At 47.0% G+C, this 18,179-nt stretch overlaps 1 protein-coding gene across 1 annotated transcript; it reads right to left on the bottom strand.

Annotated features, from left to right (window-relative positions):
* RLBP1 (retinaldehyde binding protein 1) lies at nucleotides 1-10,654 on the bottom strand. The gene is made up of 8 exons (XM_057724255.1): nucleotides 10,404-10,654; nucleotides 8,115-8,202; nucleotides 7,720-7,848; nucleotides 6,199-6,403; nucleotides 4,218-4,396; nucleotides 1,953-2,111; nucleotides 886-996; nucleotides 1-561 (listed from the first exon to the last, which is right to left on the bottom strand). Exons 2-8 carry the CDS (start codon nucleotides 8,124-8,126, stop codon nucleotides 403-405), a joined length of 954 nt encoding a protein of 317 aa, XP_057580238.1. The 5' UTR covers nucleotides 8,127-8,202; nucleotides 10,404-10,654; the 3' UTR covers nucleotides 1-402.
* Nucleotides 10,655-18,179: the final 7,525 nt, after the last annotated feature.

The raw sequence follows: 18,179 nt of genomic DNA, 5'->3' as shown, positions 1-18,179 counted from the left end.
CCTCTTTCATCTTCTTTTTTGTATTTTTAGGGAGAGAGAGACTTTTAAACCAGCCTCATTGCCTAGTCTAACAGACCCTAAATAGTAAAACTCTGTTACAAAGGAAATCATTGAGAAGCTTGATTAGAGTCTTTGAAACTCAACCCCACACAAATCTCTGTCCTAAAGCTTCAGAGGCAGTAGGTATATACCTGCCCTCACTTCTTCTTGCTCAAGGGAATTCCCCTGCTTTCTTATTGCTCCCAGCTTGGGAGGAGGGTGACACCTGAGCTCACCCAAGCTTAGGGAGGTTCAGGGGAACCACAGTCACCCCAGGCAGCCCTTTTCCCAGTTTTCTGAGTCCAGGGCAGCTGAGGAGAGGCCCAGGGATGCTAACTACAGTTCAGATGGCAGAGAATGTTCTCAGAAGGCTGTATTCTCAGCTTGGGCTCGGGGACCAAAGAGCTGCTCAGCAACGACTTTGCCATCGTACTTGGGCAGTGTACCCCCAAAGTCGGAGGGCAGGATGTCTTCGTCGAACTCCTCATAGAAGCTGGAGAGGTCTTCTCCATGGACAAAGACCTGAAGGGAAGCAGAGAAGATAGAGCTGAGCAGAGGAGTTCCTTAAGGATGAGGATTGGGGGTAGAAGAGGGACAGGAGAACAAAGGCACACATGCTGTCTTTGCCTGGTGATGTCCTTCTCAGAAGTCTTCCTTGTTGTGCTGCCTGTGGGATCCACTTGGTTTCGGACCTTGCTACAGAATCTGAGGAGGGCTCAGGTGGGGTCCCTTCCTCCTCCACCCTCATCCCTCTTGTCTCCTGAACCCTTTCCTGCTGCAACCCCATTGACTCACTCACACACCAGACAATCACTGGACACCTTCCCTGTGTGGCCCCGCACTCACCCTCTGGAGCAATTTGCTCTTTAAGAAGGGTTTGACCACGTTGTAGGTCGTGGTGAAGTACCACGGCTGGTAGATGAAGTGGATGGCTTTGAACCGGGCTGGGAAGGAATCCTGCAGGGACAGACAGCACCCCACCACATGGCCTCATGACCTCAGAGGTTCTCACTCACTCCCCCACTGCCTCTCACCATGACACGAGGGAAGAGTTGTCATCACAAGGTTGTCCCAGAGGACAGCGCACTGAAGGGTCCATCCCCAGGCCAGAAACTGGGGAGCCCTGGCTTCACTGCAGCTGCAAACTGCAGGAAGGATGCCCCAGAGGCCACGCAACCCAACCCTCTTCGTGCTGATGCACAAAACCTTGCAATTAGGTGCAGTAAGGATATATGAAATGGCAGCCTTGCTTGGTTTTTAGGTGACCAACTTTTTTCAAATCCACTGGCCTGCTGATCAGATTGCAAACTATTATAGACCAGAGGGACACTATTGTCATGCCTCACTGTCCTTCTTCCCCTCCCGTGACCCTCACCTCCCATCTCTCCTTCCCAAGACAAAGCAGATTTAAGATTAGATTAGCTCTAAGGAAGGACTTCTGACATATCAGTGTATTAGGAGTGAGCTGTCAGGAGCATTAGTGATATCTCTTTCTCAGGATAAATTCACATTCAGAGGGAGGCAGCATGATATATGTGGACAGAGAATGGGATTCCAGGTCAGAAGGTGTCGGTTCAAGTCCTGCCTCTGCCACTTGATAGCTGTGAGACCTTGAGAAGTCCCTCAAATCTCTGAGCCTAGGTTTCCGGGTTTGTAAAATGAAGCGGAGAAGCAGGGAGAGAATGCTTTTAAGGAGTAAATGAATTAATGAGTGTGAATATGTGACAAACTGTTGGTCACCATGAAATGTTTGTGGTTGGGGCTATGATTGTCATTGCTCTTTTTGGCACTAGGTGGTTGTCTTCTCAGGTCCCTGCCAGCATCATTAAACCGCGAAAGAGGGCCCAGCCTCGCAGCCTCCCCGCTTCCCCACCTGTGAGAGGCTCCTGCAGGACAGGGTTCTGAGGCCTCACCTGGAGCATGTCTACCATCTTCCTGAGATCAGAAGCCCGGAGTCCGGCAGCCTGCTGCATGGTAAAGCCCTTAAAGTTCTCAATGATGCAAAAGCCATTAATTTGAGTTTCTTCATTCTCCAGTAGTTTCTCCAGGATGAAACAGTATGCCTGCAAGATCTTGGGCACAAAGTGAATGAGCTGTAAGATCCAACCCACAAAGACAGTTAAGACTCAGGGGCCTAAGGGGAGAGCTAACTGGTATACCCTTTCCCGGAGGTAATTTGTCACAGGCTTTGAGCTGGGACAGTCCACCTCTGTGAATGTATCCCAAGAAAATACTCTTCAATGTCACATCCGTGGTTAGATGCCAGAGTGTTTCTCCTTGTATCCTTATAATAGTGGAACAACCCAAATGTCCGGCAGTAAGGGACTGATGAAATTATGGTATAGTCATGCCGTGGAGTATTCTGGAACAGTCATATATAAGACTAATGATACAGAAAGATATCCATTCATGGTATATTATTGTAGAGCATAATCCCATTTTTATGAGAAAAAAATGTGTATGTCTGTGTGCATGTGTATGCACGTATGTTTCTACATTTCTAGGAAAAAAAATAGGCTGAAAGGATGTCAGTGGTAGAAATCTCTGGGTGGTAGAATTGTGGATGATTTTAAATTTGTGGGGGTTTTTGTACTTTCTAAAATGAGTAGGTATCACTCGTCTTAGGTAGGTAATAAGAAAAAAATATTTGTAAGTCTCTTCCTTACCTTATGTATGTATGCCTCAGTCCTAAAGCCAGTGTCTTATCAGTAGCAAACACTACAGGCATCCCTAATACAATCAGGAACAAGACAAGCATGTTCACTTTCCCCACCACCACTCAACTCTGTGTTGGAAGTATTGGCCAGTGCATCCAAGTTTTTCTGGTTTTGTTTTTGTTTTTTTTAATCAGAGGTATAAGAACTAGAAAAGGAAGAGAAAAAAATGTCCTCCACTTACAGATAATACGATAGTATTCTTAGAAAATCTGAGAGAGTCAATTATATGAGTAACATAAATAAAAGAAGAATTCAGTAAAAATAGCAGGATATGAAATTAACATACAAAAACAATAATCTTCATAGATACAAAAAATAACCAATTAGGAGATACAATGGCAGAGAAAGTCCCACTTATAGCAACAACAATAAAATAAATATGACAGATTTCATGACAATTTGTGTAAGGTTTAAAAACTTGCAAAGACTCTTGGAAGCTCAAGATGTAAAAGGGAAGGCATCCTTTTTTTTGTGGATGGTACCGCTGGTCATGGATGTTGCATTCATAAAGATGCTGATTCTCCCCAAGTTTGTTATTTAGATTAATGTTATCCCAATAAAAATCTCCTGACATTTCTCCTAGAGCTAAAAAAATAGTTCTAAAGTTTATAAAGGGAAGGTAAACATGCAAGAATAGCTAGAAAAGCCCTGAAAAAGAGAAGCATTAAGGACAGAACTAATCCCAACAGATATTAAACATTCTACACCATCTCTATAATTAAAACATTGTGGTATTGGAGCATGAAAAGACAGACCAATGGCCCAGAATAGAAAGTCCAGAAATAGACCCAAGCACATATGAAGATGCAGAATACGGTAAAGATGGCATCTCAAGTCATTGGGGAAAGAGATGGACTTTTAAATAAATGGTGTTTGCGACAACTAGACAGCATTTTCTAAAATGAGTTTGTACTTGTTTTTTTTTAAGGCTTGGTGGAGCATGCCAAAGTTTTCCCAAGAGAAACCCTAGTTCCCCCAGTAGGACAGCTCTCTTAAGGGCCTGACAAGTGAAATCACACACACACACACACACACACACACACACATAAATGCAAAGAACTCAGGCTGCTTAATATATTGGAACCTGTGCTTTCCAGAATCTCTCCCAGCCCACAGTTCACTAAGCCCTGTTCTCTGTGTCGTTCTCAGCTTTCAGCACTTGGCACGGCTGATCCCAGCTCATGGCCCACAGCTGTCACTCCCCCTGGGCAGGGGTACCAGGGGGCAGCAACGTACTGGCCAGCGGGCCCTGATTGCAAAGCTGCTGGGCTTTCCAGCTGCCATTGCACATCCTAGGACTTCTCCTTCTGCCTGGAAAGGGCTTGGTGCCGTGGGCTACTGGCCATTCCCTCACAAACCTCGCCTCCTGGGGAGCCAGGAGTGAGGGTCCAATAGAGGCCAGGTTTGGAGGAGGGAACCCAGCCTAGGGGATGGGAGGGAGCCAGGCGAGCCCCCACTGACCTCATCAAAGGTGATTTCTTCAGAGTCCCAGTTCTCAATATTGAAGAGCATGACCACTCGGCCATACTTGTCCCGACTGGAGAGGACACCAGGGTAGCCAGCCTCCACAGTGCAGCGGACAGCCTCCAGGGACAGGCTGTCGAACAGCTCTGGGTACTGCAGCCGGAAGTTCACGTAGCCTGGCAGAGAGGGAGCAGAAGAGGCTCTTCAAGGAGCCAGCCCATCCTGGGGTGGCACATCATGGGCATCCCGAGAGCCAGGCTCCTGCCTGGCTCCTCCACCTACATGCTGCGTGAAACCCAGCAGGATACTAAACCGTTCTGTGCCCCGTGTTTCCCTTCCAAAAAATGGGACGATAACATTGGCCTATCTCACCAAATTGCTGTGATAATCAAACTAGATTCCAGGTACGAATGCCATTAGTGAACCTTGCAAACATGAGATGTAATCCTAAATCTGAGGACAATTATTATTTGTTATTTTTCTCTTTCCCAAGAGTAGAGGCACAGGTTTCTCAATTGGGCACAGGGTTAGCTGAGTGGGGGATGGGGAAATGACCCCCAGATAAAATCCAAACCCCAAGCAGGACACAGAGGCCCTTTCTGATTCCAGCAGCACTTCCAGCACCCACTAACCCCATCCTGACCCGTCCTGAACAGGTCCCCACCTCTCTGTGGTTGTCTCCTCCACCAAACCCTGGAGGGGCCAGGCCCAGAGGACGTATTTGGGGAGGCATCTGTCAAGGGAAAGCCACTGACCTCCTCGCTGTTCCTCCAACACTCCAGGCACATTCTTACCACCTAGCTTTTTCCTTGCTGTACCCTCTGCCCTTCTACTCTTTCCCTGTGCATCTCATTTTCTTTGAGTTTTTCCTTAAAAGTTCTCTTTGCACTGGAGCCTTCCTAGCCACTTTTATCTAAAACTTCAAGCCTTTATATCTATCTCCCTTATTTTTCTCTGTAAATACTTTTTTTAATATTTCTTTATTTTATTTATTTATTTGATTGTTCTGGGTCTTAGTTGCAGCAGGCGGGCTCCTTAGTTGCGGCATGCAAACTCTTAGTTGCGGCATGCATGTGGGATCTAGTTCCCTGACTAGGGATCAAACCCAGGCCCCCTGCATTGGGAGCACGGAGTCTTAACTGCTGTGCCACCAGGGAAGTCCCCTCTCTGTATATTTTAATTTTGTCTGCTATATTATTTCCACCATTATGCTATAAGACCCACGAGAGCCAGCAGTTCTTGTCTGCTTTGTTCTCTGCTGTATTCTTTGGCCTAATACGGTGGTTGGCATAGCCCAGCAGAGAATTGACATTTGTGGAAGGAAGGAAGATGGAAGAAGGAAGAAGGAGAATCATTAGGCTGCAGAGGGCCTGCTCAGACACCTTCTCTCCCCCAGCACCAAGGACTTGATTTCCTTAGGACACTGGTCCCCATCCAGTGGGCACAGCCAGGGCGGTTCTGTCCTTGGGACTCACTCCCAGGGCTGGCACCATCTTCATTTCTACTCTGCATGAGGTTTGGGCACGTGCAGAGTCAAGCTCATACCCACCTTCCCTGCAGTGCTCTGAAGCTAAAACCTAGGCTGGGAGGGTGGAGGAGGGGAGAGAAGGGGTTGGACAGGAAATTCCCCCAACTTGGTCACCCAATTTGGGTGACTCAGTTGTGCTCATTGAGAGTGGGACAGTGGAGAGAGGGGCCAGATCTCTAGGAATCTGGGCCTGCCAGACTCATTCATTCATTGTCAGAGCGGAAAGGGATCCTGAAGTCTATTTAGCTCACACGCCCATTTTACAGGTAAGGGTAAGGAGGCTCAGAGCGAGTGACTTGAGCAGGGCAGGGAATGGGAGGGAAGTGGAGGGGTCAGTCTCCTCAGTGCCTGGGTGAGGCTCAACATCATCCTTAGGACCTTCCCCCCTTCCCCCCTCACTCCTCAACCCCCGCAGCCTTCCCAGGGCTGTCCCTCCTGCGTAGGCCTCACCTCTGAGCAGCTCGTAGGCTCGGCCCACTTGGAATTTGCGGGCACGGATGAAGCGCAGGAAGAAGGCACTGTCCTTTCCCTGCACCCTCTCCGCCACAGCCACGGCCAGCTCCTGCCCCGAGGCTGCCTCCGCCTGCACCAGCTCCTGCAGCTCCCGCACAGCCTCCTCCCGGGTCTCCTCCCTCTCATTCAGCTCGTCCTTGGCCTGGAACAGGGGTGGTTGCAAGCAGCAAGTCAGGTAGGCGCAGATGCGGGAGGCTCCTCCCCGGAGCCAAAACTGCTGAGAGGTAGAGGGCACGGCAGCTGGGGCCATCGCTCCCCTGCCCACAAGGGCAGCATCTGCACTGGCGGCACCTCAGACTGCCAATTATATTGGGAGGAAATTAGGTCAAAGTGCTCAACCTGGGTTTTTTTTTTTTAAGAACTTTTATTGAGATATAATTGACATACAATAAACTGCATATATTTAAAGTGTACAATTTGATTTTTTTTCTTATTAGTAATGTATATATGGCAATCCCAATCCTAAACGTTTCTAATCACAACAGCTTATACTTACCGGAGCCCTGACTTAGCACACTGCTAAATCCTTTAGATATGTTATGTTTTTAAAGCTTTGCCACAACCCATCACGGGAAGGTCGTATTCTTATCCCCATTTCTCAGGGTGAGCAGACTGAGGCACATAGAGGTCAAAGTATTCTTGCCCAAGATTACCCAGATAAAAAGGGGTGAAGCTGAAACTCCTACTCAGGTTGGACTTTTAATTGCTTCACTCTGCTGTCTCCCAGGCTCATTTCTGATCTTTTCAAAATTAAAGATACCAGGCAGATGGCAGCCTGCCCTCTGCCTCCCATTCCTCCCCTTGGCTGAGCCTGGAGAATTCCTCAGCATGCCAGGGACAGTTCTTTCCTCAGATGGCATGAGTGGAGAAGGCAGGTCTGGGGGAGCTCAGAGCACCTTTCCCTTGAGATGCCCAGGGAGCAGAGATGGAAGCCAGGAGCCCAGGTGGAGCTCAACCCTTCACAGAACACAGTCTGATCATCTCTGAACTGGTCCAACAACCTTCTTTCATAGGTATTGACGGCAAGACGCAAAGAGGGAAAGCAGTTTGCTCAAGGTCACACAGCAGTTTGGAAGTTGGTCTGGTATTAGAACTCAAGCCTTTTCCTATCCAGTGGGGGGAGCAGTTGGATCTGTGTTCTCCAAGGCCATTGCAAACCAATGTTCTTCACATCTGAGTCTAGAATGATCCCTAGTCCAGAAGCCCTAGGTTCCAGGACTGGTTTCAGGGAACTCTGTTAGTCCCATAGTCTTTGAATAGGCTGGCCTGGACATCTGGTCACCCCAATTGCTACCATGGCCCTGACCTTCACAATAGCCCCTAGAACAAGTCAGTCCTTTAGGTCCAAAATGACCTGGAGAGCTGGTGCCAGACCCTTCTACAGGAGAGAGGTTACTGTCAACATTCCCCCTTGTTGCCTCCCTACCCTGTCCCTCCGCACCCCTGGGGCCATTTTACCTTCTGCAAGGTGTGGCGGGGCAGTTGGCTGCACTGGCCAAAGACAGGTCCATGGTCTTTGGTTGTAAGCCGCTCCAGTTGGGCACGGAGCTCCTGTTCCTCTTCAGGGACCATGCGGAATGTGCCCGCCTGGGCAGAGAGAAGTCAGGAAAAGACAGGAAGAGGCCCCCATCAGCCTGAGCAAGCCAGTCAAATGGGTCTGCGCAGACCCTAAACTAGTGCTTTTGCCCCAGGTCACCGTTGAGCTTCCTGCGCTTAGGTGGGGTCAGGGACCGCAGAGAGGTTCTAAGGGTGAAAGCCCATAACCCTGAGACCAGATGACAGAAAAACCGGGAGGGAGAAAGGGAAGGAGGGAAGGTGGATGGAGGGGAGCCCCAAGACACAGGGGTACTCACCCCCTCTGACATGCTGTCTCTGGAAGACCCGGAGTGCTCAGAAGAAGAAGGACACTGCTTCTTCCGTCCAGTCCAGGCAGCCTCCTTCCTAGAAGAGGAAGTCAGGGCTGCAGTGGTATGGAGAAACTGTTATGTTATTGTCTCCGAACAATGGATCTCAAACTTTCGAGTGCATCAGAATCACGTGGGGCATTTGGTAGAAATACAGATGCCTGGGTCCTGCATCTGTGATTCTGACTCAGGAGGTCTGAACTGGGGCCTGGGCATCTGTACGTTAAAGCAGCACCCCCAGTGGCTCTGAAGAAGGTGGTTCTTAGGTTACACTTTGGGAAACACCCCTTTGAGAAGAAACACAAAAATGCCTCAAACCTCAATTCTTAAGATGAGTTGGCCCAGCCAGGGAAAACCTAGGATCGGCCTCCATTCTCAGTTACACAATCACTGCAGCATAAGGCAATGTCTCCTCCCATTTGTGGCCCTCCTTTTCCAGCCCCAAAATGGGCACCTCAAAAACGTCCCAGCCTAGTGGATGGCCCTGTTCCAGTGCATTCGTTCTCCAGAGGGGTGATGTCTAGTTACATAATCGTAGCTGGGGACATGTTCTGTGCCTTGTGATGCACTATTTTCAAATCCATTGTCTGGGAGCCAGTATTATTATTCCCATTTTGCATGGGAGGAAACAGGCCCAGGAGAATAAGTGACTTATCCAAGGTCACACAGCCAGAAATAGCCAGGGGTCAGGACTCGAGACCAAGCTGTGACTTTCCCTCAGCACCAAGAGGCAACTTCTTGTGGCAAAAGTCAGACCTAGGTTCAAATTCTCTCTCTTCCATTTGCAAGCTATGTGATTTAACCTGAATCTTGGTTTCGCCTGTAAAAGGGAGGTAGAAGTTTATGAAGATTTAATTAAATAATGTACACAGAAGCAGTGCTTGGCCCACTGGAACAAATTTCATCCATTGCTCACATGACAACCCACTGGGTATTTTTGGAGACAGCTCTTCTATTTCCAGATTTTCCCCTCTCCCACCTAAATGTCTTCAGACCCGTCGCCACCCTGCTCCTGCCTCTGACCAGTTTCCCGTTGGTCAGTTCTGCCACCTGTTCACTGTTGATTAGTGGCAGAGGTGGGACTTGAACCTATGTCTGCCTGACACCAAGACTTGCTTTGACACCTAGAGCCAAGACATCTCTGGGCAAACTCCCTAGGAAAGCTGGTGTCACAGAAAACCCTTTAGGGTCAGAGAGACCCAGGTTCAAATCAGGCTTTGTCATTTACCACCCATATGACCTTAGACAAGTTATTTCATTTTTCTGAGCCTCAGTTTCTTCATCTGCAAATTGGGCATAATAACAACACCTACCAAGTAGAGTTGTAATGAAGATCCTATCATTTCTGTAAGGTACCTAGAACAGTGTTTTGCTCTAAAACATAGTTCCCCTTCTCTTTCTTAGCATCATACTGATCATTACCCCAACTTGCACAGAAAGACTTAGAGGATTCCAGGGAGTATCTGAGGATCTTCCATATCCAGCCTCTCTCACTCCACAGTGCCAGTAGGGCAGGGAGGTTCTGGGGGCTGTAATCTACCAACAGGAATAAAATCTAAGTCAACTTTCTGGGGGTAGACTTCCAAATATGCAGGCAAATATACAAGACAGACGGAAATGCAACCATGCTCTCATTTGGGTTTTGCTGGAACAGAAATGCCAAGGCTGATAGGACTTCCCAAGTGTGGGGCTCAGACAGAAGAGACAGAGGCTAGACACCCCCAGCCAGTTAAGCAGATCATCAGGACAAGATCCTAGATCTTAGAAATGGAAGGTTAAAGTCAGTACAGCCACTCTTTTTAAAATGTGCCCAATCTACTCACTCTGATTTTTAAATATTGATTTTTGAGCCATAGACAATAAAAAAAATACCCACCCCTCACTCCATGTTCAGGCTGTTCCCTGCCATCTAGGGTTGCCAGTTAAAATACAGAATGCCCAATTACATGTGAGTTTCAAATGAACAAAAGGTCTTTTGAAGCATTTAAGTACGTGCCACACAATATTTGGGACATACTTGTATCAAAAAGGTATTTGTTGTTCATCTGAAATTCACATTTAACTGGGTGTCTTATATTTTTATTTGCTAAATCTGCCATCAGGTTAGTCTGGCTCAACCTGGAGAATGGCCAGTAGGTTTCAGTTTTTTGTGCAGCCTGAGATGTGGTCTCCCCACCACCGACTCCTCACCCTAGTCCTGGGCTTCCTGGCCCAGCCAGGCCCCTGCTACTGACTTACCTGCCAAGTCAGCAGCTCCTCCTTGGGACACCTGGTGCCCGTGTCCTCCAGGAGCCTGGAGGTTGCCTCCGCTGGGGGCGTGATCCAGTCAGCAGGCTGGGATTACTGTGTCACAAGGAACTTCTCACGGCCCACAGTTTCCCCTTAAATCAGGCTCACAGGGAGGCCCGGATTGGGGCAAGTGACACACCAGGGGGAGAGGGGATCAGCTCAGGCCTGGCTGGAGCCACCTCAAAGCCCTCCTTTGTGTGCGTCTGCCCTGGAGCCCCTGTTCAGCCATGTGGAAGCTGGGCTGTGGGGGTGGGATCTGGGCCAGCCCTGTTCTCTTCTGCCCGTCCTCTCTCTCATGGCAGTGGGGTCTGAAGAAGCACACCCCAGGGTAAGACATGATCAAGATGGAGGGAAATTTTAAATGTGACTGTAGGGAACTCTCTGGTGGTCCAGTGGTTAGGACTCCATGCTTTCACTGCTGAGGGCCTGGGTTTGATCCCTGGTCAGGGAAATAAGATCCTGCAAGCCATGCAGCGCAGCCATAAGAAAGAAAAAAACACAGTGATTGTAGATGAAGTGGCAGCTGTGGAGTATCCAGGCCTGTCACCCTCTCCCTGAGCCCAGCAGGGCCTGGTGTGGTCAGGCAGTGAGCGGGCCCAGTTGGGAAATGCAGCACATTAAAGCTGAGTGGGGGGACTTCCGTGGTGGCGCAGTGCTTAAGAATCCGCCTGCCAAAACAGGGGACACGGGTTCGATCCCTGGTCTGGGACGATCCCACCTGCCGTGGAGCAACTAAGCCCGTGTGCCACAACTACTGAGCCTGCGCTCTAGAGCCCGTGAGCTGCAACTACGGAGCCTATGCACTGCAACTACTGAAGCCCACACACCTAGAGCCTGTTGCTCCACAACAAGAGAAGCCAATACACTGAGAAGCCCGCACACCACAACAAAGAGTAGCCCCTGCTCGCCGCAACTAGAGACAGCCTGCACACAGCAACAAAGACCCAATGCAGCCAAAAATAAATGAATGAATGAATGAATCAATCAATCAATAAATCGGAGAAAACAATAGTGTGTTAAAAAATAAAGAGGCTGAGTGGGGAAAGGACAAGACAGGCTGACCCACTTTTAGGCAGTGGGGTGCAGTGATAGGAGTCTGCTTAGGAATCAGACTGCCCATTTTATATCCTAACTCCAGCATCTGCTAGCTGCGAAAAGTGACTTCACTGCTCTGTGACTCAGTTTCCTCCTCTGAGAAGTGGGGATCATTAGAGGAAGTCCTATCTCCCAGTAGCTCAGAATGGGACTGTATTTTTTTGTTGTTCTCATTACTTTGCTTTTGTTGTTGTTTTCATTTGTTTGTTTGGTTTTGGTTTTTTTGGCTGCACCCGTGAGGAATGTGGGATCTTATTTCCCTGACCAAGGATTGAAACCACACCACCTGCAGTGGAAGTGTGGAGTCTTGGATCGCCAGGGAAGTCCCAGAATGTGACTGTATTTGGAGACAGGGTCTTCAAGAGGTAATTAAGGAAAAATGAGGTCATCAGGGTGGGCCCTAATCCAATATCACAAGTGTCCTTATAAGAAGAGGGAATCCAGACACACAGTTACAGAGGGAAGATGATATGAAGACACAGGAAGAAGGCACCATCTACAAGTCAAGGAGAGGAATCTCAGAAGAAACCAGCCCTGCCAACACCTTGACCTTGGACTTCTAGCCTTCAGAATTGTGAGAAAAGGAGTTTTTGTTGTTTAAGCCACCCAGTCTGCAGTACTTTGTTATGGCATCTTTAGCAAACTGTTATAGGTGGGTTGTTGGATTTTCCCCCCCAGTATTTCACAGAGTGCGAGGTTCATGGGAGATAATAGAGGTGGGGGTCAAAGCTCAGGCTGCCCCACAAAAGGAACCATGGAGGCCCCAGAAGAGGCTCTGTCAAAGCTGGGTGATGGACTCTGCACAAAGAAGAATGTTCTTGCGCACCAGAACACTTTCAAGTTGATGGCACAGCCTTGATGGGAGTGGGCTACTGTCCACAGAGATTTTCAGGATGCTGGCAGGCCATGAGGCCCTGTTTAAGGAGCAGAGTTTTCTGTGGCATTTTTCTGCTCACAGCCCTTCTCTGCCTCTGCCCTGCCCTTACCCCCTCCCAAGAGTCACATTCATGTCCAGCCTCTCTGGCTGGAACAATAGTGCCACTGTGTGAGCAGAGACACTGCCCTCATTGGCCCGGACACCTGCGCTGGCCACATTGGCAGACCCTGTGGGCTCTCTGGCTGTCTCTGCCAGGCTGGAGGCATAGATGGAGGGGGCTTGCATTTGCTGTGCCCCCATTCTGTGCAATGGCAGGAGCCTTACCAGCATTATGTCATCCAGTCCTTTCAGATGTGAAGTAGAGAGTAAATTCCCCCTTTTCACAGGATGGGGAACTCAGAGTCAGAGAGGTGAGGGGACCTGCCTAAAGCCACACAGCTGGTAAAGGGTAGAGCCCTGGTCACTCTAAAGTCCTCTCATTATTCAACGCACAAGTCTGCCCCCTTCTCCAGAAGTGAGAGTGACACAGATGTGACTTCCTGCACAGTTGTGACCGCCCAGGGAAGTCACACCTGCCCCCTGGCTCCTGGGAGCAGCTTCACCTTCCTGGGAGCAGGTTCAGGGGGCAAGAGTCTGGTCATTGCCATTCCACCTTGGCCAGTACTAACTCTCCTGGGCCAGGGAGGACCTCAAGGAGTGCCCGGCCTCAAGTCGTCCTTAGAGAAATGGGAAAACCCAGGTCGAAGGACATTCTGCACCTTCCTTAAAATTACACAGTGGTAATGAGAGTGCCTCAACTAGCATGGGCTGACCCACAGGCAGCCACCTCGTGCTCTAAAAAGCTCCAATTCCTCCAGGAGGTGTGCTCATTCCATGAAAAACAGTCTGCCCTGTGGCAGTGGGGAAGTGGAAGGTGTCAGAGATTAAAGAAATGAGGAGTAGAACAATAAAATCAATCAATATGCTTGTTAAAAGAGTATTTTTGAATTAAGTAGGTTTAACAATATGAGGAAAAAACCAGTCGGTGCTTCCCGATAGGAAGCTGGCTTTAACTCCCCACCGCTAAAGAAAAAGATGTAAGTGTTTGCTATGGACTGAATGTTCGTGTCTCCCACCAGATTCTTATGTTGAAGCCCTAACCACCAATGTGTAGGTATTAGGAGGTGGGTCTTCTGGCAGGTGATTAGGTTTAGATAAGGCCATGAGGCTGGGGTCCTCATGATGGGATTAGTGCCCTTATTAGAAGAGGAAGAGACACCAGAGCTCTCTCTCTCTCCACATGAACACATGGAGAAAGGCCTCGTGAGCACACAATTGGAAATCGACCATCTGCAAGCCAGGAAGAGGGTCCTCACCAGAACCTGACCATACTTGCCCCCTGACCTTGTGCTTGCAGCTTCTGGAACTGTGAGAAAATAAGTGTCTCTTGTTTCAGCCACCCAGCCTATGGTATCTTCTTATGGCAGTGTTTATAGGAAGGAAGCCATAGAAAGGGAGAGGTTAAAGAATAAGGTCAGAGAGGGGTAAATGATAGTAAGTAAGGTTCTTGCTGAGAAGATGGAAGAGAGAGGGAGTCAGTGCTGCAGCAGAAGAACCTGCCTTGGCTGGGTTGGTTGAGTACTCTCCCATTGCTACAGGAAACTAAAGAGGAGAATTCGTGCTGATGACAGTGAGTTTAAAGATTTGGTGTAAAGTTAAGGTCATCAGCTGAGAGTAAAGGAGGAGATAGGAAAGTCTGAAATAATTTTCATGAAGAAAAAAAGGTTAAACTTATTAGGGAAGATTGGCCATGTCGAAGGCTTGAGGTTGGTTACAATGACTTCTTTTTTTCAAATTGAAGTATGGCAGAATTCAATGTTGTGTTAGTTTCAGGTGTACAGCACAGTGATTCAGTTATATATATCTATATATTATATATATAATATACACATTTTAAAAATATATGTGTATATTATATACACATATATTCTTTTTCAGGTTCTTTTCCCTTATAGGTTATTACACAATACTGAGTATAGTTCCCTGTGCTATACAGTAGGTCCCTGTTGTTTATCTATTTTATATATAGTAGTGTGTGTATGTTAATTCCAAACTCCTAATTTACCCCTCCTGCCTCTTTCCCCTTTGGTAACCATAAGTTTGTTTCCTATGTCTGTGGATCTATTTCTGTTCTGTAAATAATTTCATTTATATCTTTTATTATTTTTTAGATTCCACATGTAAGTGATATCATATATCTGTCTTTCTCTTTCTGACTTACTTTTCTTAGTATGATAATCTCTAGGTCCATCCATGTTGCTGCAAGTGGCATTATTTCATTCTTTTTTTCAATAGCTGAGTAGTATTCCGTTGTACATACATACCACATCTTCTTTATCCATTCCTCTGTCGATGGACATGTAGTTTGCTTCCATGTCTTGGCTATTGTAAATGGTGCTGCAGTGAACATTGGGGTGCATGTATCTTTTTGAATTATAGTTTTGTTCAGATGTACACCCGGGAGTGGGATTGTTGGATCATATGGCAACTCTATGTTTAGAATTTGTTGCAACGACTTTTAGGTGCCCCATGAATACAGTCATGTGAATCCTCCAGCACAACACAAGCAATCCAGGTATAGCCACAATGAAGGAATTTGGCTGGCTTCACACAGGGTTTGGAGTTGCCACATGGGTGGGATGGAAGGACAGACAAGGGGGGCAAGTTGAATTAAAGGTGAAGGAGGAGTGAGGGACAGTGAAGATCTGGGAACAGATGAGTGGGAATAACTGAGCAAGCAAACTGGACGAAGTGGAAGCTGATGTCTGAGTAGTGATTTTGCTCAGGATGTGATCAGGAGAGTAAGTGGCTGAGGTGACATGGATGAGAAAGTCATGGAGATGGGAAGACATGCAGCCAAGAGGTCTCATGGAGGATGGAGGGTCCACCTCAGTGTTGCAGCCCTCTAGGGTGACAACAGAAGAGGAGTGAAGTGGAAGATGAAGAACTGGCATCTTCCTGTCATCATCAAACGGGCAGAGATGGCCACTCAAAGTTTACTGATAATGTATAAGCCAGAGCAGATCACTAGGTTCACAGCTGGGTCTTAGTTCACACCAGGTCTTAGTTGTGGCACTTGGGATCTTTGTCGTGGTATGCATGCAGGATCTGGTTCCCCAACCAGGGATCGACCTGGACCCCCTGCATTGGAAGCGTGGAGTCTTACTCACTGGACCACCAGGGATGTCCCTGCGCTGATTTTTTTTTTAACTTTTTTATTTTGTCATAATTTCAGAATTATAGAATAGTCACAAAAATAGTACAAAAACTTTCCATATGCCCTTCACCTAGATGTTAACATTTTACCACATTTGCTTTATCATTCTCTCTCAATACATGCATGTTATTTTTTTCTAAACCACTTTAGAGTAAGTTGCAGACATGATGCCCCTCTTCTCCTAAATACTTCAGGACATATTTCCTAAAAACAAAACTTTCTCCTAATTAACCACAGTACAAATATCCAAGTCAGGAAATGAGCGTTGTTGTAATACAACTGGGTAATCCATAAACCTTAATCAAATAGCACCAGTTTTAAGGGGCCAGTTTTTAAGGATTACTCTCCGCCCTGGCTTCCCCTTTCCCAAGTCCTCTTCCTCTCCTCCAGGCAGGCCTCTGAGAAACAGGAGACCAAGCAGGGTAAGGGAACTAACATTGTTGTTTCTTTGCTTGTTGTTATTGATGTTTTGAACTTTTAATCTTCAGATGATCACAGAGTCACAGGATGCTTCAAAAGCAGTAATGTGTTTTCCAGTTAAAATTTTCATTTTGAAATTGAACGTTTCATTGACATAATTCAAAAACCTATTTTTCTGAGGACATGTTCATAATTTTGCACCCATTTAACAAACATCTGAAGCATGCACTGTGTGCCACTTTACCAGACACTGGGAATACAAATGGTGATCTGTTAAACCTCTACCTTAAACCCTACGAAACTGGAATTTCTTCAGGATGGAGTCAGCTGGTTCTTCTTCAAAATCCTGTGAGCTGCCCAGGTAGTCGTATCTTTTTTATTTTTTTAATTTTTATTTCTTTTAAAGGCTTTATTGAATTTGTTACACTATTGCTTCTGTTTTATGTTTCTGGCTTTTTAGCCGCGAGGCATTTGGGATCTAGTTCCCTGACCAGGGATCGAGCCCACACCCCCTGCACTGGAAGGCAAAGTCTTAACCACTGGACCGCTAGGGAAGTCCACAGTAGTTTTTAAAATCTTAACCATTTTTAAGCATACACTTCAGTAGCATTAAGTACATTCACATCACTGAGAAACAGATCTCCAGAATTTTTTCATCTTACAAAACTGAAAAGCTATACATATTACTTAACAGCTCCCCAATTCCCCCTCTCCCCAGCCCCTGGCAACCACCATTCTTCTTTCTGTTTCTTGGAGTTTGATTCCTTTAGATACCTTATGTGAGTGGAATCATACAGTATTTGTCTTTTTGTGACTGGCTTATTTCACTTAATATAATGTCCTTTGGGTTCATCCATGTTGTAGCATGTGATGGGATTGCATTCCTTTTTAAGGCTGAATAGTATTCCACTCTATGGATACACCACGTTCTGTGTATCCATTCCTCTGTCCATGGACATTGGGTTGTCTCCACCTTTTCACTATTATGAATAATGTTTCCCTGAATATGGTTGCACAGGTATCTGATTAAGATCCTGATTTCAATTTTTTTGTATACACACCCAGAAGTGGAATTGCTGGAGAGGACTATCTTTTTTTTTTACTTCAAAAATACTTTATTGCTAAAAAATGCTAACCATCTGAGTCTTCAGTGAGTCATAATCTTTTTGCAATAGTTACATCAAAGATCACTGATCACAGATCACCGGAACTAACATTATTAAGTGCTCCTAAATGCTACGCTCCTTATACATGCTACCTTGATTATTCTCTTAAGCAATGCCACCCTTAAACCCAGGTAACTGGAGTGCTTGGGTTGGGTGTGTGCCTCAATGGCCCCCTTCCTAGATAATGAGAAGCTCAAGGAACTTGGAGGGTGTACTCACTGAAGCCCACGTGCCCTCCTTTAGACCATGCTCAGGGTACCTGCCCAAACATCTCCAAGCTCAGTTCCTCAGCCTATACAGTCTCCTTCCTAAGTCCACCCTCCCCAGAGTGGACCTGCTAGTGTGCATAGCCCTAGGCCCAAAGGTAGTCAAGGGTAGCCAAGGGCAGCTTTAGGGGAGAGATATGGTGAGGCTTTTCAGGCTGGGTGTCCACATGCAGGTATATGAAGCCCCTCACACTGCAGGACTGAGTAGGGAAGGATAGGTGGCCTCCATTTGTTCTCTTCTCTGGACTCCTGCAAATACCAGTAGCTATAATGTTATTACCCAAACATGAACTACTGATCAGGTATGAAGAATATTTGGTTCCAGTGTTGTAAACCTGTTTTTAACTATCTGTATTTTCTAGAATCAGTGTATGGAGTCTAGTCAGTGGAAGCAGATGGGTAAGATTTGCTGCTTAGTCAGGAAGCCTGCACCTGGGTGGAAAACAGTGTTATGAATCTAAGTCTGTTCTCTTCCTTTGCATATGTAACACCCATTAGCACTAATGGAAAATACAGATAATACATTCATGCAAAAAGGGGAGGCAAGACCCCCCAACCGTCAATGCCGGTGGGTAGATACTCACACAGGCAATGTAGTGAGTGCACCTGGGATGCAAAAACGGAAGCTCGAAAAAGGAAAATGAG

The sequence above is a fragment of the Hippopotamus amphibius genome, chromosome 2, assembly GCF_030028045.1.
Source record: "Hippopotamus amphibius kiboko isolate mHipAmp2 chromosome 2, mHipAmp2.hap2, whole genome shotgun sequence".
NCBI lineage: Eukaryota > Metazoa > Chordata > Mammalia > Artiodactyla > Hippopotamidae > Hippopotamus > Hippopotamus amphibius.
Note: the sequence above shows the minus strand (reverse complement) of the source record. Positions and strands in the feature narration are given on the sequence as shown.